The 22,831-nt window shown below is 36.3% G+C and overlaps 1 protein-coding gene across 4 annotated transcripts in view; it reads right to left on the reverse strand.

Annotated features, from left to right (window-relative positions):
* The window catches only part of KDM4C (lysine demethylase 4C), a 297,463-nt gene that overhangs the window by 118,258 nt on the left and 156,374 nt on the right, over positions 1-22,831 (reverse strand). For all 4 annotated transcript variants that reach the window (XM_056324193.1, XM_056324192.1, XM_056324194.1 and 1 more), the window contains exons 10-12: positions 21,344-21,582; positions 18,917-19,278; positions 16,469-16,580 (exon numbers count right to left, since the gene is read on the reverse strand). In XM_056324193.1, the coding sequence (XP_056180168.1) occupies positions 16,469-16,580; positions 18,917-19,278; positions 21,344-21,582 (713 nt within the window). The remainder of the gene's footprint in view (positions 1-16,468; positions 16,581-18,916; positions 19,279-21,343; positions 21,583-22,831) is intronic.

Below are 22,831 nucleotides of genomic sequence, written 5' to 3' on the forward strand. Positions count from 1 at the left end.
AAATCTCATGTAGCTTCAACTGACTTCAAGTAAGTAAATTTTCTGCTATGCCCTGAATTTTCCATATGTGGAACATCTAAAAGGACCCTGTTAAACTGTACCGGACCCTGACTTTTTCCTTTTACCAAATCAAAAGTAACTAAAATGTATTTGATTTACATTACTATGCTGCTATAGTAAATATACAGTAAAGGTATAGTAAAAAACTATAAGTAAAAGAAGTTTTTTTATAAAACAAAAAGAAAACCATAGCAAAACTTAACTTGAGAAAGTCTGTGGACTTATGGTGTTGACAATCTGCATACACTTACATAATCTATAAAACCAGTTTTACAGGACTACAGCACTGACAGTTTCTAAAACTACCGTTTTTGTTTGCTTACTAGTTCTTGCAGCAAAACCATTCTCCAATTCGAACAGTAGACCATAACAGCACCCGAAAAATACAAGGGGTAAAAATCTTTCATCCACTGCATTCCCTAAACAGCTGCACAATTTTTTTGTGAATATGGAATGGAGAATTGAGGCCTAACAGTTAAGGCTCAAAGATGTCTACTAATTCTGGCTACCTAAGCTGAAGCACAAGCAAAAAATTCTTACTGACACTAAAAACTAGGGACTATGTAGTGACTCCAGAAATACAGATACTTACGTCCAAAACCCATGCTCAGAGGTGACCCACTAGTCAAGCAACAGTATTTAAAATGTAGACATGAAGCCACAGAAAGGGACATGTTTGTGTATCTGTAAACTGCCAACACAAAATACTTATAGCATACTTGTGTTATAATTTCCATCTTTACGTATGTGTACATCACAGCAATTCCAGTAATTTCACCTGTCTATATTAAGTTTAAATAGCCATTGTATTTATAACTTGGTTCAAAGAGGCTTCTCATGAAAATCAAAACAGAAACAGAAGAAAACCTGCTGAAATTTACCTCAGAGCCTATCAGCAAAAACTGTAGCTATCAGTGCAAAGCCATTACAAGAACGGACTACAAGCTAAACACGGGCAGATATTTGCTCCCTTGAAAGATTTAATTCACAGCGCTGTAAAAGACATTACCACCTGCTTTCTCCATTCCATTCCTGCACATACAATTTTTAATGAATGAAATTTTTACTTCGCATTCCAATACAATTTGCTTGAGGTCACTGCACTTACCAGTAGAAGATCTGACCAAAAACTGAACGTAGACTGTAATTTTTAGGAACTGCTATTGCCATCCACACACATGCTTACTAATGTGATAATGGAACACCATAGTTTGTCATCTAGTTTCAAGAGCTTACTAAATCTCATTCAAGCTGACCAACCCCAAATGTAAATGTTATCAATTTGTTAAAAAGTTAAGACTGATTGACTTTATTTGTTTGATTATTTGATTTTATAGAGTTATTTTATAGAATAGAAATATAGAAGGATAAAAATATATTTTGAAGAAACTTATGATTAGTTAGTAAAAGCTGTTATGAGACCCTCTGTACATCTTGCACTAAGGCCAGAAGAACGGGCAGGAATCATTGTTGAAACTTAAGTAATAATTTAGGGATTGAAAGGTTTCTTTGTATCTGACCAGTCTTCTGTATATAGAAAGTGTATTGAGATGTCAGAATATGAGATTAATGGACATTGGGAAGAGTCGACTGGAACAGCTTGTAGTTGCCTGCCAAGAAACCGTGAACTTTAGTAAAACGTAATTCCGGCAGGGGGAGATCGCGACCACCGACTCATATACCACCTACCCAAATCGTACCCCAGACCCATTTCTGGACCTTTCTAAGCTCTATTGCGCAGAATCGGATATGGGAGGAGAATATGTTAATGATTTATGGGAAATATTATGATTATGCATGAATATTTAATGAATATGCATGAATAAGTTTTATATATGATATCTGATTTTGAAGCTTGGTGTGCGTTGATCGTGAGAGGACTCACTCACGCACCCGGCCGTCAATAAAGAAGTGTCTGCTTATCTACATCACATTGGTGTCGATAAGTTCTTCATTCCGAGATTTCGGTAACAGTTTTGATGACCCAGATGGGACCTCGCTGAAGGAGACCGGAGGAGTCGGGGACCTGATCGGTTCCAGCCGGCACCGAGGATTTCTCGGGGATACCCATCAATCCCCGATCTGTAAGGCTCTTCGGGACGTTCCCTGGATATTTGGTAAGACACTTCGTTTTTTTAATTGTAGTAAGTGGGTGGGAGTCCCACTAAAGTAAGTAAGTAAGTGCACTAGAGAAAGTGGGGGGGAGTCCCACTATAATAAGTGTATGGTAAGGAGTGGGTTGGAGACCCACCAGTGAGTTTGAGTCTCACTGAGTAAGTCTGCCTGTCCGACGCGGTGAAAGCTGCGCAGGGTTGGACTAAAAGGATCCTTGTGGAAGTGGAAGCCTAGGCGTCTGCCCGTAAGACATAAGCGAAAGCTATATCAGGGTTGGACAAAAGTGGAAACAAGAGAAACTATATGCTATAGTGTTCTCTAAGGTAGTGCCTCTAACAAGAAGTTAGAAGAAGTTTTTGTTTATGTTGTTTTGTGTTTGTGTATTAAGAAGAAAATTAAGAGGTATAATATTGTGTTATATGTTTGTTTAAAGTAACTGTGGGAAAGTGTGAGTGTGGCTGTAAAGGTGAGACGTGCAATTGAGCACGAAAGCGAGTGTGGAGTGTGGATCTGCGGATCAGAGTGACAGAGTTGAATAATTGATTATTGTACGGTGAGAGATTATATCATGGCATCTAAGTTAACTCGGTTGTTTAAAAGTAAAAGCATGGGTAATCTTGTGTTAAATGATAAAATCCCAAAAAATTTTCCATTGGGATGTTTGTTGGCACACTGGGGGGATTTATATGAGGATTTGCCAAAGAGCCAGATGATTGAGTATTGCAATAATTGGTGGCTGCTATATATATTGGAAAATCAGGAAAAGTGGCCCACGAATGGGACACTGAATTATAACACTATTTTGCAGTTAATGTTGTACTGTAAAAGGGAAGGGAAATGGAGTGAAATGCTGTATGTGGATTTGTTCTTTTATTTGAGACAAAGAAAAGACTGGCAGGAGGAATGTAAGCTAACTATTAGAGATAATTTGGTAATGGCTATAACTTTTGATAATAAGAAAGTGGAAAAAAAAAATGTTGTTCAAATTGTGAGATTGGGAGTGGATACAGGAGCGACATTTTTTTATTAAATACCTGTAAAGGAAAAATTGGAACAAAAACAGGCCATTCCTGCAACTCCTGGATTTGAAATTTGGAAATAAGATAATTATACATGAATTTTTGTATGTACCAGAATGTCTGGTACCCTTGTTAGGAAGAGATTTGTTATCCAAATTAAATGCACAAATTGTTTTTGACGAAGGAGAACTTTTTTTGAAAATACCCGAGTCAAAAACGGGAGAAATCTTGATGATACAAGAAAGAGTAAAACAAGAAATTCCAGCGGAGGTGGATTTGGCAGTGAACCCTGTTGTATGGGAAACAAATATTCCGGGTAAATCAAAACTAGCAGAACCTGTTAAAATAGATTTAAAAGAAGGTGCAGGAACAGTGAGAATTAAACAGTATCCAATCAAATCAGAAATGAGACAGGAATTAAAGAAATTGATTGATAAATTTTTGGAGTATAAAATTTTAGAGGAATGTGAATCTGAGTATAATACTCCTATTTTTCCAGTCAGAAAACCATCGAGTGAATACAGGCTGGTACAAGATTTGAGAGCAGTAAATCAAATAGTTAAGGACATTTATCCTGTAGTAGCAAACCCTTATACACTGTTAACAGCATTAAGGGACACTTATCAATGGTTTACAGTGCTTGATATAAAAGATGCTTTCTTTTGTATACCTTTGGGAAAGGAAAGCAGAAAACTGTTTGCTTTTGAATGGGAAAATCCTCAAACTGGGCGAAAGATGCAGTTGACATGGACTAGATTACCCCAAGGATTTAAAAACAGTCCAACTATTTTTGGAAATCAATTAGCTAAGGAACTTGAAATCTGGAAACAGGATAAATCAAGACCTGGGCATTTACTCCTATAATATGTGGATGACATATTGATTGCTACAGAAGAAAGTCACCTGTATACAGGTGACTATTGACCTCTTGAATTTCCTGGGACTAAATGGATACAAAGTGTCCAGGAAGAAAGCCCAGATAGCCTGCCAGACTGCGATATATCTGGGATTTGAGATTTCAAAAGGACAACGACAATTAGGAAAAGATCGCAAAGAAGCTATTTGTGGTATACCTGAGCCAAGAAATATTCATGAACTCTGAGCATTTTTGGGAATGACTGGGTGGTGTCGCCTTTGGATCATGAACTATGGGCTAATAGCTAAACCGCTGTATGAGGCCCAAAAGAATTCTCCCTTTGTATGGGGCCCACAACAACAAAAGGCTTTTGTAGAGTTGAAACGTGCCTTAATGTCTGCACCTGCTTTGGGACTGCTGGATCTAACCAAAGATTTCCAGTTGTTTGTTCATGAAAGGCAACACCTGGCACTGGGAGTGTTAACCCAGAGGATAGGAAGCTGGAAACGACCAGTTGGATACTTCTCTAAACAACTGGACACAGTGAGTAAAGGGTGGCCAAACTGCCTTCGAGCAGTGGCCGCAACAGTGATGCTCATACAAGAAGCTCGGAAATTGACTTTGGGAAGAACAGTAACAGTCTATGTTCCACACATGGTGATAACTGTCTTAGAACAGAAGGGGGGACATTGGCTGTCACCCAGCCGAATGATGAAGTACCAGGTGGTATTGACTGAACAGGATGATGTGATTCTAAAAACAACTAACCTGGTCAATCCTGCAGTATTTTTAAGTTCTATACAGGAAGAAGGACAACTGGAACATGATTGTTTGGCTACCATCGAGTATGTTTATTCCAGTCGTGAGGATCTGAAGGATGTATCATTGGAGCGACCAGACTGGGAATTGTATACTGATGGAAGCAGCTTCATGGAACAAGGAGTCAGATACGCTGGATATGCGGTAACAACAGACACTACAGTTATAGAAGCAGGAGCATTGGCTAGTACCACATCAGCACAAAAGGCGGAACTTATTGCTTTAATCCGGGCCTTAGAGCTAAGCAAAGACAAGAAAGTAAATATCTGGACTGATTCAAAATATGCCTTTGGGGTAGTGCATGTCCATGGAGCTTTGTGGAAAGAGAGGGGGTTATTGTCCTCTCAAGGATCAAACATTAAACATCAAACAGAAATTTTACGATTATTGCAAGCAGTTCAAAAGCCGGATCAAGTAGCAATCATGCACTGTAAAGCACATCAGATTGGAAATATAAAAATAATAGTTGGAAATAATTTAGCTGATAAAACAGCAAAAAAGGTAGCAAAGAAACAAGCATCGCAAATGGCAATAATTCCTTCTAAAACAGTAACCCTTCCTAGGGAAAAACCAAGATATTCAGAAGAAGATGACAAATTAGGTCAGTTATTAAATGCTAAGAAAAACTTAGCTGGATGGTGGATAACTCCTAATGGACAGGTAGTAATTCCACCTCTTTTAATGAGAGAGATAATTCAAACAAGGCATCAAGAATGTCACTGGGGAGCAGAAGCTTTAGTAACATCTTTATGAAAACAAGTAGTATCAGTTAAGATGTTGGGAATAGCTAAAATAGTAACTGCAAAGTGTGAAGTATGTTTGAAAAATAATCCAATGATTAAGAAAAAGGTTCAAATGGGTAGACTGAAATCTGGTGTAGAACCTGGAGATTATTGGCAAGTAGATTTTTCAGAATTACCCAGACAAAATGGGTACCGGTACATCCTGGTAGGGGTTGATACTTTTACAGGATGGCCAGAAGCCCTTCCCTGTCACACTACACAAGCAAAAGAAGTGATGAAGTGGTTATTACAAGAAATAATTCTGAGATTTGGAGTCCCTATTGGAATGTCCTCTGACAGAGGTCCACACTTTGTTGCTGAACTAGTCCAAAGTGTTAGCAAAGTATTGGGTATTAATTGGGATTTACATGCATCTTGGAGACCACAATCTAGTGGGAAAGTGGAAAGGATGAATCAAACTTTGAAATGACAAATAAGTAAAATTTGTCAAGAAACCAGTCTAAAGTGGCCTTAGGCGCTTCCATTGGCATTATTATGAATCAGGGTACAGCCAAAGAGTGGAACCTCAGTCAGTCCTTACGAATTATTATATGGAAAAACATATGAGTCTCCAGAACCAAATCTAAACATACATGTAAAAGGAAAACAAGATGTGTATAACTATTTGCTTTTTCTAAGGAAAACTTTGGCTGCAATTTGGAGTGCAGTAATTTGGAATAGACCTTTATTCCAGGAAAATTCAGTGCATGATTTCCAACCAGGAGACTATGTCTATGTGAATACCTGGACCTCCGAACCTTTGCAGGAGCACTGGAGAGGACCTTCCAGATACTGTTAACCACTTTTACAGCTATCAAAATTGCAGAATTGGATGCTTGGATACATTATACTCGAGTGAAGAAAGCATCGTGAAGAAAGCACCTACTCTGTGGAAGATTGTCAATCGTGACCCAGAGACTTTAAAATTGACTTTGAAACATGTCTAATTTTTATATGGATTTTATTTTGGTCTGTAGTGTTGGTGGGATCATGGGCCGGCTTGGTGGACAGGAACAAAAGACAAGTAGAAACAGAACAAGTGATTAACATTCCCAAACAAATGGCTGAGGAAAATTTGATGGTAGGATTGATTAAAGAATTTGCCAATTTACAAAATGTTACACAAATCACTGCTTGTTTATCAATACCGAGGGCAGTAGGTGAATCTATTCCATGGGGAATCTTAACCATGAATTTGACCAAATTAGAATATGGAAATGAGACTGTGGATTGTAAACAAGAACCTAGAGAAACTTGGGAATTGCAAAAGGTTAAAATTGGAGAAGAATCACCAGTATATTCAACCATGTGGGAATGTAAAGGACTATTTGTAGCTAAACCGGGATTAGAAGATTTAGGGAACAAGGGATGGTGTTATTATCCTAAAATGGCTACAACAAACACCAGTGTATGGATAACCGAGACAAAATGTGAGAAAAAGAATCGAACCCTACAGGAAAAGGAAATAGTTTGGGATTCAGTTTGGTCTATGACCTTATATTCCCGTTTTCAGTATATGGCAAAAACTCCTTGGTGTTTTACATGGGAGGGAAAAGTGTTTTCAGTATTACCCTGGGCCAACGACAGATCAACTTCATTAGGAGAAAAAGAGAATAAAATAGTGCCATGGTGGAAATGTGAAAAAGTGTATGATTGTAACAATGTAGACTTAATAATTCAAAGAATCCCTCCTTTGGCTGCTGCTTTAAAATATAGTTGTTTTTGTTGAGGTTTAAAGAATACTCTCAATTTAACCAGCACTTTTACAGTTAGAAGAGGAACTTTGTTTAGTTGCAGAAAAGCTACTATTCGAAGTCCTGGACATTTAATTTGGGCATTGAGTGATGGAACCTGGACAACTCATCTACCATTAGATGGTAAAGTGAAACAAATTACTTTAGGCATGCCAACATTGTGTCAGATTTGGAAGAAATCACCATTTAGAGGATCCCTAGAAAATTTAGAACTGAAATGAATAAAGAGATATGAGACAAATGATGATAATTGGAATGAACCATCTACAGGAGTGAAAATTGGCTGGGCACTTGAATCACTTTTAAATCCTATAGCATCATACAGGAACAGAGCATGGCTTTATAAGTTAACTGGTCAAGTGGAAAAATTAGCAAACGTTACTAAAAAGGGGTTTAAGGAATTGAATATACAATTACAGGCGACCTCCAGAATGACTTTACAAAACAGAATGGCACTAGGTATGCTCCTACTTAAAGAACACGGAGTATGTGGGTATCTCAAGGATAAATTGGACCACTGTTGTATCCACATTCCAAATGTTACTCAGGATGTGGAACATGATCTAGATCTATTGGGAAAAACTGAAAAAGAAACTGGAACAATTCAAAAGGATATGTCAGAAGATTGGCTTGGAAAAATTTTTAACAAATTAGGATGGAACTTGAGCTCTTGGATACAATCCATAATCAAAACTTTGTTTTTGTTATTGATTGTCTTTTTGATGATCATGTTAGTATATGCATGTTTGAAGAAGCAGTTTACCAATAGGATTGCAGTCAATCGTATGATTATGAGAGAAGTACCTACTAGTCCACCAAGATATAGCCCACCACCAAAATATGTTGAAACAAATGACATGTAAATAATGTGAAAGTATTGAAATAATGATTTTCAACACTTTCAAAGGGGGGAAATGTTATCGATTTGTTAAAAAGTTAAGACTGATTGACTTTATTTGTTTGATTATTTGATTTTATAGAGTTATTTTATAGAATAGAAATATAGAAGGATAAAAATATATTTTGAAGAAACATGATTAGTTAGTAAAAGCTGTTATGAGACCCTCTGTACATCTTGCACTAAGGCCAGAAGAACGGGCAGGAGTCATTGTTGAAACTTAAGTAATAATTTAGGGATTGAAAGGTTTCTTTGTATCTGACCAGTCTTCTGTATATAGAAAGTGTATTGAGATGTCAGAATATGAGATTAATGGACATTGGGAAGAGTCGACTGGAACAGCTTGTAGTTGCCTGCCAAGAAACCGTGAACTTTAGTAAAACGTAATTCCGGCAGGGGGAGATCGCGACCACCGACTCATATACCACCTACCCAAATCGTACCCCAGACCCATTTCTGGACCTTTCTAAGCTCTATTGCGCAGAATCGGATATGGGAGGAGAATATGTTAATGATTTATGGGAAATATTATGATTATGCATGAATATTTAATGAATATGTATGAATAAGTTTTATATATGATATCTGATTTTGAAGCTTGGTGTGCGTTGATCGTGAGAGGAGTCACTCACGCACCCGGCCATCAATAAAGAAGTGTCTGCTTATCTACATCACATTGGTGTCGATAAGTTCTTCATTCCGAGATTTTGGTAACATAAATACATATTTCATTTTACATTTATTTCACATAATTGAGAAATACTTCAACCTGAGGGTCTGATCATGTGTATCTTTACCCCAGTATTTAGTACATATATTGTCAACAATGTAAAACCACAGTATCATAAAGGATTCAATTAAATACATACACTTCTCTACATAAAGGATAAAAACAATATTCTAGTGACTTCTTCCTCTTTATTTAAAATAAGTACTGGATTCTGGAATCCAGAACTGTATCGTGAAGCCCTGGAAACTTAAAGGCTGACCCCTGAGAACCAACACTGGCGTGGTTCCTACCTTTGTCAATTTCCCACCAGAGTTAATAAACACGTATCATATTATCAACAAAAAGTATTAGCATAGTAGGATTTTTCTGCCTCATTTTCTTTCTGCCTTCTAAGAATTTCAAAGCTAGCACACAATCTTATTATTATTATTCTCTAAAACACTCTAGAAAACTTATCCAACCTACTTCTCAATACGTGCATCTGTACAAAAGTGGAAAAATACAGAAAACTTTCTCCCAGTCTTCAGGCATCTCTTGCCTATTAATAAAAAACAGTCACTGAGATATGACAGAATTACTTCTTCCTTATTCTAGAAATTACAATGTATCTTTATTGACCATTCTTCTGAGTACTACACAGTGAAATAAATATCCAAGTATGATCCTGTTAGAGTGTCTTAGAAATATTACAGAGAATATTCACACACATACTATCAACTTACGCTACACCAGAGACAAAAACCAGTACTAAGTGGAGAAAACACACTTAATGGCTATTTTATCTCTCTCAGGCAGCACAAATATAACCTATGTCAATATACCATTCCAGCCCAAGTGCCTCTGGGCAATACACGAGTGAAATTTTGAGGAACGAGGTTACTTCAATGGTTACGGTTAAGATTGCACTGAAGTTTTCCACCAAACCAAGGCCTCAGGTAGTTACTTATCTTCATAAATTAAGTACAGCTGATGCAAAACAGAAAGACTATATCACAGGTCCAAATTCAAAAGACAAATCAATGCCTGAATTGGAATTATAAATTAATAGCTTGAGGCTACAGTTCCTTCACAGATCACCAAAATTTCCCATAAACACTCCATATAGTAGACAACAATTGCATTAAAACTCCCTCAGGGATCAGTTTCTTAAGTGTAATTATTCTGTACATTTTAAAAAAATACATATAATACGCACTTCTCAGCCAAGAAAAAGCATTTAGTAAAACCCTATTGGCACTAAAAGCACGTCACTTCCAATACCGATGGTTTACAAAGGAGGTTCAGATTTTGACAAAGGCAATGACAACTTTACGGGCTAGATTTTTTTTATTATTAAAAAAAAACAACTTACTACTATAATATCTTGGAAATAGGATAATTTCTTAGGTAATCCTCTGTACCAATATCTCAGGGAACTAATGCTTGTTAAATGCAAGTCATACCTTTTCTGTGTTTCTCTTTGGACAATAATTATAGAAAGAGAAGCTCAACTCCAGAAGATAACCTTATAGAAGAGACATTTGTCTCCTTGGCAAACGTCATGTTCAGTTTGCCTACTGACTCCATAGCTATCCTTGAGAAGGCTGTTGAGAGGCCACACTAATGCAGTAGGAAATCCATTTTCATTTTGACACACTTGATAATGAGAAATTATACATGCCTCTGTATCTAAGACTGCAATTCTATCCACTCCTTTAAGAGGTAAAATATTATATTTTAACGTTAAGAAAGCTGCACAATTAGAGTTGTAAGGTTCACCTAGAGGACAATGAGTCTTAATGATCGCTACATATACCGCTGTCCAGCAAATGAGGCATAAACGTTAGAGGAACTGGTTTGTATTCCCATCTTGAATCAAAATAATGGCTACTCTTAGATCCTGGCATTTGTAGGTGTTCACTCTAAGGCAGATAAATGCTGCTTGTGAAAGGTGTCGAGGGACAAGAGCTGCCAGTGGCAATAAGCAGAGTTGTCAGTTCTTGTCATTTCTGGAGATCAGCTGCTAGCCCCACAAGGTACTGGACATTCAGGAAAAGCTTAGATTTGACCTTTCAACAGCTTCCTTTCCTAAAGACCTACTGGAGATCCTACCACAGTTTTGTAAAGTTTTTTTGAGTCTTCAGGATACCACATGCTACTTATGTACCAGAACTTTTTATTAATTATGGTAATCAAATCTTGAAAATTGAATGTAAACAGATCAGCAATGTAGTTACCAGAGGAAGGAGATAAAACACATTTTTCTAGCGTAGCAATACCATTGCAAGTGTTATATAGTGATGGTCTTTTCTGATGCTAGGTGATGAAGTATGAAAAATGCAAATTCTGTACTCTAATTAACTCATAACCACACAAGAGCAAAACATTTTAAAGAAACAAAACTCCACTCAAAGATCAGATCAATACAGTATGGGAGTGAAAGCAATACTGCAAATTACAATACTCACATGGCAAAAATAAACATGCCTCTATCAATTGGTTAACACATCATTCTCTACATCCTAACACCAGAAAAAGAGAGTTCATGTTTCTTTCTGAAATAAGTAAGAATCTTCAAGCAGCATCTGGCATTTTAAGCTCTGAAGCAAAAGAATCATAATTGCATCTACAGATGTAATTTTCCCCTATTTCAGCATGTTAAACCTATTTATAACATTACTGAACATGCCATACATGTTATGACTACCAGTATCAGATCAAGCACATCTCACAGGAAGATGAAAATGAACATAAAAACCAAAGGAGCTTTATTTTATATCATAGCAGGAGGAAAACCACAGCTGTATAACTAGCAATTTCCACTAATCAAACTCTCGTCCAAGCCACTCTATCCATTGACAATAGTTTCCTCTCTTTGTTTCCTTACCTTACAAAGTAACCAAAAGCAAAATAACTTTGAACTTCTGAATAATACTTAAAACACTAAAAACCATTTACAAAAAACCTATACTGAATTCAATCTATACACTATTATTGTATCATTTAAAGCAATGGGAAATTTTAGTCAACTTGAATCTAAAAACAGTTTCTAATGTTGCATGCCCAAATACTGCTGCAAAGAAGTCTCTGGGACAAATCAATGTGCATCCAGAGTCAGTGTGCTTGCTCCTTCTGCTGAATTTGCTTTTTTATTGCTTAAGTGAGCAGAAATATAACTACATTAAATACAGAAGAATAATATTACCACAAGCTAATATACCACATTGAGCATAAGACCAAGGTTCATTACATAAAAATTATTAGTATTTTGAGTGTGACATACAGCTTGGGCTGTATTGCTGCACTTCTCTAAACCGGCAGCCTGAACTATAATTTCTGGGATTGATTCCCCAGTCCCCAGTACTCCTCATTGCTCAGTCCTCTAGGCAGTAATTCAACAAAAACAACCATAATAAGGGAGACTCAGATGTCAGACATACATAGGGAAATGCTTCAGGGAGAATGAAAAAAAAAAAAAATAACACCAACAGACCACAAAGAAACAATTAACCCAATCATTTTTCTGTAGAACAAACATTCAGATCACAAAGACACACACATAAAGAAACATATGCAGTGACAAAAACACAAAACTCGATGTCTAAGTGATCTTGTGCAAAAAATGAATTTCTGCAGAATGACTTCGTATTAATAGCAAATCCAGAACGTCTCTGCTAAGATTCACGCATGCTGTTGAATATGATAGTATTCTGTTTGCAAACTATGACTCTGAAATGGCTGACAGTGTCAAAGAATGCTGTCTTCATATTATTAACAGCCTCTGATCACCTCTATTCACAGAAACTTCCTAACCGAACCCTAGCATCTGAAGGGCTTCAAATATATTAATTTGAATATAAATTATCTGTATTAGAAATGGCTACAGACTGTGCAACTTGTGGAAACTGACGTAATCTGCAGATGAACTATAAAGCCCCAATTTCTTAATTTTTTGTAACAGCAGTAGCACATATTATCTTCTTCCTCAATTTTGTTTACATTTATGATTTTACTGGACTCAAATGAAAATAAAAACTAATGTATCAATACACAAATCCTTCTTGTAAAGGAACAGATTAACTCAAAAAGCACAGTACCAAGAGACTAGTATCATAGTCATCGCTGGCACCATTTTCGTTCAAAAAGCACAGAGAACAAGAACTGAGTAAATATGCATGTTGAATGACATTTCTGGTAACTCCAGAATATGGGTGAAGCACTTTCTTAAAGAGGAATACAGTCATTAGTACATTGATGCTGATTTTATTCCCTGATACCTGACAACATTCTTGAACGTGATCTGAAAAATCACCTCTGACTGGCATTCATCTAGCCACAGATCTTTAACTCACATGCCAGCAAGTGTCAGGAAAGCTAATGAGGCTTCAGTTAGCCAGTCTCCCTCAGCAGTTCTTCAATCTTTTTAGATGTAAACATTCTGCTCACACAAAATATATTGTTTCTCTTCTGGTGTTGTCACAAAAACATGCTGATAAATTAGATCACAATGAGTAACAGACACATGAAAATAATATCAAATTCCAGTTCAAGCTAGGAAATACCAATAACTGCCATATCCAATAAAACTCTTAATTATTTCCTTCAATCAATAAGCAGACAGGTACATAACAGCTACTTGACATGATTCTAAGACAAAGTTTTCTTTCCAAAATTTAAAAAAATATGTATTTCCAAAAATACACCCTTATCTACTACAAGGACAATCATCATGTAGAGAGGAAAGACTGGAAAGTATATGACTTCTTGTTGCAATGTTGCTACTCTCACATTTAAAAGTTCACATTTCACATTCACAAGAAAAGACACCGAGAAGCTGACAAGATACTGGATAGGACAGCAAATGAAGAGCAGAATCCTTGAGATTAGCAAACCAGTGTCATCACATCATCATCTAGACAGATCATATCATACACAATCCATGCTTAAATAGGAATTTTACACCATGTTTTAACTATAACGTTGAAAAAGTATCAGCAGGCAAAAGGAATATAATTTAAAAAGAGCAATTTCACTGCAACCTACCACATATTTAAATCTTTAATTCCTTTACTAGATTGATCTTAATATTAATACCATCCATTTTTGTGTAAATTACCATAACATTTTCTGAAATATGCTCTGTCTAGCCCTCAAGGTATCCAAACATATCCATGTAGGATACAGATCATGGGCCTAAGCTGTCTAATTTTCAGAGAGATGCTTAACAGCTAATTGAAGTATCATGCCTGGCAAAACTGCAGCTTAGATTAAAAAAAAAGAAAGAGAGAGTATGGCTTTCCCAAACTATTGAGGCAGAAGACAGAAATCATTTACTTTAGGCTTGGACCAAGGAGGGAGATGCACTGACGAGGGACCAGTTAAGATTACAGCACCCAGCTCAATGCCTAAATTGGTGCTAACTGAAAGCATAATACTCCTTAGTTATAAGCAGAAGAATCATTTAACAGTCATGTCGTCTCTCTCTGAAGCCAAGAAAGTTTATCTGTAGCTACAAGAAACAGATACTGTGACTAGAGGTAATAACTTGGGGGGGCTGGGGATCACAAAGTCCAACAGGACTTGTATCACTTAAAGTAGAAAAGAAGAGCTCCAAGAAAATTGCAAATACAAAGTGCAGGCAAACACTGAAGCACACAGCAATGCTGGAATTAGACCTGTAGCCACAGATATAGTATCAGCTCCATTCTGCACTATGCAGACTACCAAAGTGTCTACAAGAGTGTGAGGACCAATCTCCAGTTCTGTAACTGAAAAGATTCTGGAAAACAGTACCTGAAAAAACTATGCATTACAGAACTAAAATGCTAAGGCAATATGAAAAAGGAATGTATTTGTTTTCCTTCTTTGATGGATAGAACTGTTGTTCGATAAGCTTCACAAGCCACATTTGGTAGAATAAAGTTGCTTTATTTATTTATTTGGCTGGCTGTATATGTGATTGCTGGTTAAAGCAGACTTACTTTTTCTATTTACTTCAGAGAAGCAAGTCCCTACCTTGGGTAAGTTTCTTAATTTTTCTAGCCTGTCTGCACAAGACAGTGGCTTTCTAAACTTAAAGCACCCATGTCAGCTCACAAAAAGAGCATCTGAGAAGTTCTAAGTATTGTTTTAACGGTTTTGATCACTGTGGTATCCGTTTACAGAGGACTACATTCCATGGCTGCAGAATATATTAACTTATTTTGTACATAACTCTGTTCTATACATCATTGTCACTTACCATCATTATTTAAGGCCAAGTTTGTTTTTCTTGATTTCTGCTTCACTCTATGGCTTGAAGTGCCTGAAGGTACCATACATTATACAATAACATGCATATCTGCAATTTATAGTGAAGATCTGGACAAACATACTCAAAACAATTGCCTAACATTATGCTTCTTATTTACGCAATTAAGTGAAACAATGGAATTTTGTGGTCACTACTCAGCACTAAAATAAAATTTTACAAAGCTACTTAGAGCAACTAAATGCCAAATCAGAAGCTCAGTGTTACACATTCCCAGGAAGGCCATTTAACTGCTCCCAGTTGCTTTGTGCCACTTAAAAGTAAGAAGAAAACTGCTCTAAGGAAATTTCTCAAGATTTGTTCAGATGGAGAGATAAAGAGGAGACTGCTAGTTTCTAGTACACACCAGTTCTTTGCATTATGTCTCAAAACAGAAGTATGTGTTTCCACCTCTTTTTATGTTTGTGAAAATATGGTACTTACTTTTAACATCTTGCGCACTAGAAAGTAGTTGCAAACTACTTGATGTTTGATCAAAGTTGATGTAAGACAAGTACATGTCATATGCATCAGTATCAGTTTTTAAGTGACTATTTTAAATTAAAACAGAAAAATAGAATTACCAAAACTGCAGGGAGAGATAATCATTCTTTCCATATGAAACTAAGCAAAAGTCCGGAAATCAAGACATATGTACAGACTCTTAAGAAAGCTTTTGATGATACCCAGAAGCCTGTAGCCTTTTTCTTGACAAGAACTATAGTCTCTTGAGACATAACTCCCAAATAAATGTATAACATTTACCAAAAAACAAACAAGTAAAAAGTAGCTTTAAGGCAGCATAGGGGGCTATGGCCTATACCTAAGATTTGTATTCAAAGGATTCTTATGCCACTTTTATCTGTTTACACAATTCAAAACTTGATCTTAAATGCAATTGCTGTGAGATCTAATAACGAACATTTGATTGGTGAATGTACTTGTTTTAAATGATGTCTTATTGTTCAGAGCTTTTTGCAAAGATAGATCCAATGTTTTTAGAAGAATGATACGTGACTTGTCTGTGCATTCAGAGGCCTCACTGTTTACATTTCCCATACAGAAAGAAATTATTTCATCTTGGTTGTTTTTTGCAAATGCCTTTATATATGGTCTCATAAATACAGAGAAAGATCATCAGAAAAATGTGTCAAATAGTACACTCACCTTCATCGCTAGCTGCTTGCTGTTTAACCAAAGTCATTGGAGACCTAGCTGGGGGTTTATTTAGTGGATGACGCCAACTCTTAGACATTTGCTTTCTTTCAACTTCTGCTAACTGAAAAGGAAAAAAACCACAACTAACTATGTAATTCTGCGAAGTAAATTCTAATGAACAAAAACATTCTTCTGTAAACAAGCATGAACATGAATTCTGTAAATACTGTTAGGTTACCTGAAGCGCCTTTAGTGTACCAATTGCACGTTTGTCTCTAATTCAGAATATAGACTTTAAAAAGAGCATTCCTTGTCAAACACAAATGGCTTGAGGTATAAGTTACTGCAGCCCTTCCCAAATTAAAATAAGTCCTGGTTTGCTGAAGCAGTGTTTGAAAGGAAGACAGTCCAAAAAATTCTGCAAACCCAGAAGTATAATACAGCCACTAACCATGGCTGGGAACTGATTTCATTTTTAAAAGACTGCAAAATTCCTGAGGAAGTGAAAAAAAAATATCTGGAGTTGAGATTAAGAGTCCTGATATGCGATTAACATGTTGATCTGGGATATGAGGAAATTCCTCCCTCAAGCACCCTTACGTACATTTAGCTTAAACTTATCCAAGCTTCAACTAAAGCCAATTCTACAGAGTCCATAAGTGCAGCTTTCACAACTCCAGATTTGACTGCCATGGGGGACCCATGAAGTAAACCAGCTGATGATGGTATCTGGAGGTTCAAGAGCAGAGGAAGGGCAAGCACACTGGGAGATGGGTGAGAAGGATGGTCTCACACGATTCCTATGGACCACAGCACTCTGCTCCTCAATGCCCTCAGTCTAACCTAGCATGTTACACACATGCCCCTTGACTGATTTGAGAGTGGAAAATTACTACTATAAAATGGAAGTAAATTACAAAACAACATCGTATTTACTGTGATAAACAGAGGGACGAAGATGTGGTTGAAGCAGAGGACAGGTTTATGATCTAGAAAAAGTTACTAAGTAAAAATGGAAAGATCAGACTTTTTAATTGCATCTGTACAAAACACTTCTTCGCTTAACAGAAAGAAAGATTATGCAATTATACTGGAGGATATCTGAAACTTCATATATAAATGGCTGAAAGGCACAGAAAGAGATAAATATAATCTTTAATACATGATGATTAAAACAAGGAGATGTTTATAGTGTTCCTTATTACTGCAGTGGAAGGGCTGGAGCCAAGATTATTAAAACCCACAACACTGCAAAAAAAATCATTAGTGCACAGTTCATGTGTGTGAAAGGGTCAGCATGATTTTACTTTGGCCTCTAAAATATATTTCCCACTAAACCTGGCAATATGGCAGTGGATTTAATGCTCTCTCTCTGTCAAACTGGGATTGACCTCAATTCAGACAGCTACTGTGACGATCATCACAGCTTAATTATTCATGATGCTTCCTAAAGTCAAAGCTGCCCACCCTTCATAGCAGAGAAGCAAGAGTTAAAAAAAGAATGTAAGTTTGCAGGTGCCCCAATGATAAAACATTACTAAATCTACTACTTAAAAATTAAAATCTGTATTACTTTTATTAAAAGCATCTTTTTCTTCAAGTGTTTCCTTTACACGTTTTTGGCCATTTCCAAAATTTAAGAACAGCGAGTTTCACACCCTGAAATCATACTGTCTGTATTATTGTGCTATACCCATGAAGATTCAATGGCTATACCCATTGAAGATTCACTTTCTCTAACTTCAATACCATGGATACAGTTTCAACAGAAGCAAGCAAGTCCATAAGATTTCATAAACCATGTCAGATAATATAATAGAATGATAGCAAACTTTGTTTCCGTCTAACCTGATGTAGAGATGCTCCTCAGCTTTCCTTCATCCACTTCATTTCCTCATCAAACCAAAAAATGAATTACCATGTGCTTCCACATCAATATGTTCTGTCCTTGGACAGTAAGTATCTCAGAATCAACCCATTCTGCTGACATTTTATCAGCATAACGTTAACTCCCCTTAAGACTCAGTCAAGACTGCCATTTTTTTGAAAGAAATACATCATTCCAAATGCAGCACTCATCTCTAATAATTTCAATTTCATGTCAATAGCAATAATTAAAGCTGATAGCCTTGCTCATACTGGCAGGCAGTGAACATGGGAACAGCTTGAGAATAGCTGCTGACAGTTTGGATTCACAGATATAAAGTGAATTTACTACATATCTAAAATCATAGGAAAAATATGTCAATGAGTAAGCTCCAGAAAAATTCTGCTTCTGGTTCCAAATTCCCACTCTTGCCTGAACACTTCAAAGCATGTTCAAATTAGCATCTGATTAAAATAATGCATATTCTTAAATGCTTTAATATGGATATCAGGTCTCATTAGAAGAATGCTCATTCACATTCCATTAAATCAGGAATATATTACTATAATGATGTAATTTGCTTCACATACACTGGATGTTTCCTTGCCATCAACTTCATCCTTTTTTACAGCAGGCACTTCTCCATGTTCCAAGCTACTTCCACAGCTTTCTAGGCCACTGACATCATCCTCTATCAAGACATTTTCCTCTTTATCTGAGTTTTCTGCTTCAGAAGCTTGTCCCTCTGACTTATGGTATGGTATAGATGAAACAGGCGGATCTGGAGATTTCAAACTCTCTTCTTTTCTATAGGTATCAGAAGTGGGCACGCACACCACAGAATCTTCAAATATAGACAGAGGATGACTGGAATCTGTCCTGTCCTCATCTTCCAGTTTTGTTTTCTCCAGTACAGGAAAAGAGCCCGAAAACGAGTCTGAATGGATGTTTCCTACAGAGCAAGTATATGATTTGTTAATAGATCTCACTTTATATTACTGTTTTTCATTTCAGAACAACCTGAGTTACTCAAATTCAGAGCATGGTTTCTCGCTTAGAAATCATACGAAAAAGCATGTAGTAGAAGGACACACACAAACATACGTTTGATCAAAGAATATATTAAATGTAAATGTAAGTTTGGAGTGTGAAATCTAGTTTTAATCATTTAATCAGTGTTTTGTATTTGAATTACAACAGGTCTTTGTTTCATCCAAAATAATATTCAGGTAGTTTGTTTACTGTGACATCCCACAAGCACTGTAACTAGTTGGAATAAAAACCACAAAAGTTTGGTGCATTGAACTTTATACCTATTATGCCTGTTTTAAAAATAAACAAAGAGTAATTGTTTATAATTATGAAAATATATTTCAGATAGATATCAAGAATATTTTGAAAAAAACTGGTCTAAAAATGAAAAGCAATTGGCATAATTCTAAATTTCAACAATTAGCATAATTTTATATTTCAGTGATGCTGAAGGGTGAAAATGCATGGATTCTACTTTATTAAAATTTTTCATCTGCTGATGTTTGCATGGGATAGACAGAACAACGGGTTAGAGAAGTCACCAAAAAAAAAAGTTCTGAAGAACTCTATGGCACACACAACAGTGGATCAGCAGAATATACAAGGCATTAAAGAAAACAGTCTCTGTGAGGTCCCTTCCTATTCTTTCTTTACAATGGTTATTTGAACTTCTTTTTCTGAAAAATTCCCTTTCAGTTCAAATGAATATAAAATTCACTAACACAAAGCCAATACCAAAACATAATCACTGGACACAAAGAAAACTCCCTCAACCAAGCATAATGGACATACTAGCCAGAGATAACACAAGACAAACGGTTGTCGCCGATGTTGTGTACTGGAGCTTCCACCATCATATCTAAAAAGGTCCAGGCACCACCCTTTAATAGCACAAAGGAAAGAGGATAGCTCTCCACTCTTCTCTACTTTTCCTTTTCTTGTCAATAAACACAAGATGGCTGCTAACTAACTCCTAGTTTCTCAGTGGTCATGAACACTCCAAACTTATTAAAAGTTGGAAGAAGCTGTAAAAGAATAGCATCTTGTAACAAAAAAAAAAAGTCATTAGAACATACTAGGAAAGGCTTTGATAGAGCACCAACTGATTTGTATGCAGGAAGTTCTAAGCTTCCGTACCAGAATACTCACTTTGTTATCTTTATGTGGAACAATTCTAGCATTTGCCACCTCCAAATAACCACAAACATAACCATTAATATCCACAATCACAGTTAGCTAGGAAATTGTCAGAATCAATATGAAACCAATTGGGACTGCTCACAGGCTTCAAAGCTAAAATTGCAGTTTGCCTTTCTGAACAGGAATATGAAACTACACCTGAACTACAATGAAATGTGAACCAGAAGAACTAAAGTCCAGAATAGACCAAGTACACTAGTATAAAATATCGGGGGGGGGGGGCGTGCGGGGAACATCTTTCTCTTGGCAAGGCCTTTGTTACCTGCACTGTCAGACAGCCCGACAGCTCAATTGGAAGTGACAAGAAATCCGGAGTCTCAAAATACAGCATTTTTATGCACAAGTATAGATCACTTGTAAAATGCCACATTTTTCACGTAAATACATGTAGCATCCAAAAGCATATATATTCCATACTGTTTGCATAAGTATTAAGAGATTCTGTATCATTTCTGCATCAAAAAAAAAAATTGCTGTAAAACACATCAATCTATTGAAGAAATACAATTTACAAAACCTCATCCTTTTTTTCCCCTTTAAAAATCACTACATTAAAACAGTTTAGGTGATATTACTCTTGGCTCAGAATATTAATTTGGGCATTTTCTCATTCTTACTGAATATCAATCTTATCAATGAATATCAATCTCTCTGCATAACTTTATACGTAAGCATTTTAGTACGCTACTTAGGCTAATACTATGTTTTAACATCAACTGATTTGTGGTATTAGAGTATCAACAGCCAACAACTTACATGTGAAACATAACCAGTCCTTATCTCACCTGCAACCTTGACATTATCCAATAAATGTTGATCCAGCTGCATTCTGCTGCTGTTTTCTTCTTCCCCAGAAGGCAATCCTGTGTTTACCAGTCTCACTTTTTTCCCAGGTTCTTCACTGACCTTGGAACCATCAGTAGTTGCTTCAGTCACTATGATTTCTGCACCAGCTACCACAGCAGATACTCTCTTGTCCTCTGGAGTTTTAAGCTTTTTAGATCGAGATCTGGTATGCTGGAAGCTGCCATAAGAGATATTGCTGTCAGAGAAGAATGTCTGTCTTGGATAAGATAAAACGTCTACCAATATATATGTCCCTTTCACCTGCTTAAAGTGGTAAAAAAATGACAATTTTTCATCTTTTTGTGTTGAGATAGTGTTTACAATTTATTAAGTGATAGATTAACAATTGATTGGATTTAACCTTCTAATCTTTTATCACCGTTCTACAGAAAAGTTATTAAACTGTAAAATAACCTTAAGTAACTATTACTTAACCATCATCCAAGCCAGCTCTTTAATGAATCATTCTTTTGAACCTGAAAGAGAGTAACTGTTACAAAAGTCATGAAGACAAAACATTCTCAGTTGCACTAAGATCAGGCGGGATTTCCAAAACCCCAATGCAACTAAAACACTAGTCTGAATACCCTTGTAAAATCAGGTCTGTTTGATTATCTTGTAAGTTTTATGTGCATTTTACACAAATAAAAAGCATCTGAAAGAAGGAAAAATTCTGATCACCAAATATTTGGAATGGCTACAAAATCAAGCAATACATTTCATAATGCTGAGTTAAAAACAAAGCTGAAATCAAAGCTTCACCATAAGTTTTTTCACCCTCAGAAGTAGAAGGGAAAGGCCAAAGCAGGAGAAATGGCATCATCTGTCATAAACCAGTTTTTTATTTATGTGCTTGGGATAAAAGTAACTAGAGATTAGTCCAGTTTCAAATTCAACTATGTGACATGCAAGGAGATTTTTATGTGCTTCATCACACAAGTTTCAAAGCTCATAACACACTAGGGATAAAAGCCCCACTATGGCAGGTGAACCAGGAGTTTTAAAAAGGTTTTGCATCTTAGGCTACAGACATCTCCAGAAAACATTTTGCCTCCACTTACATTTTACACTATGTCCCCCAATCTTTCAACACCCTTTCCATAAAATAGTAATTTCCAGAAAATTTGCCAGACTACGAGACATCCATCAGTTCACACTGTAATATAACAGCAAGTATTATTACTGTTTACGTAGAGTCATTAGGTGTTCTATCATAGCGAAGTATTTCAGCCGTAAATGTCAGTTTTAAGCTTTCCCTGTTACCATATTCATGAAGATTTCCATATATGGTATTTCTATGTTCACTCTGCTGAAACCTGTATTATTCCCATGATCAAAATTATGACAATTTCAATTGACACGTTACACTAGAAACAAAGTGAATAAACATTTTGTCCTTTTTTTGACGCACACATTGTTACAATGCC

Source organism: Falco biarmicus, chromosome Z (assembly GCF_023638135.1).
Source record: "Falco biarmicus isolate bFalBia1 chromosome Z, bFalBia1.pri, whole genome shotgun sequence".
Taxonomy (NCBI): Eukaryota; Metazoa; Chordata; class Aves; order Falconiformes; family Falconidae; genus Falco; species Falco biarmicus.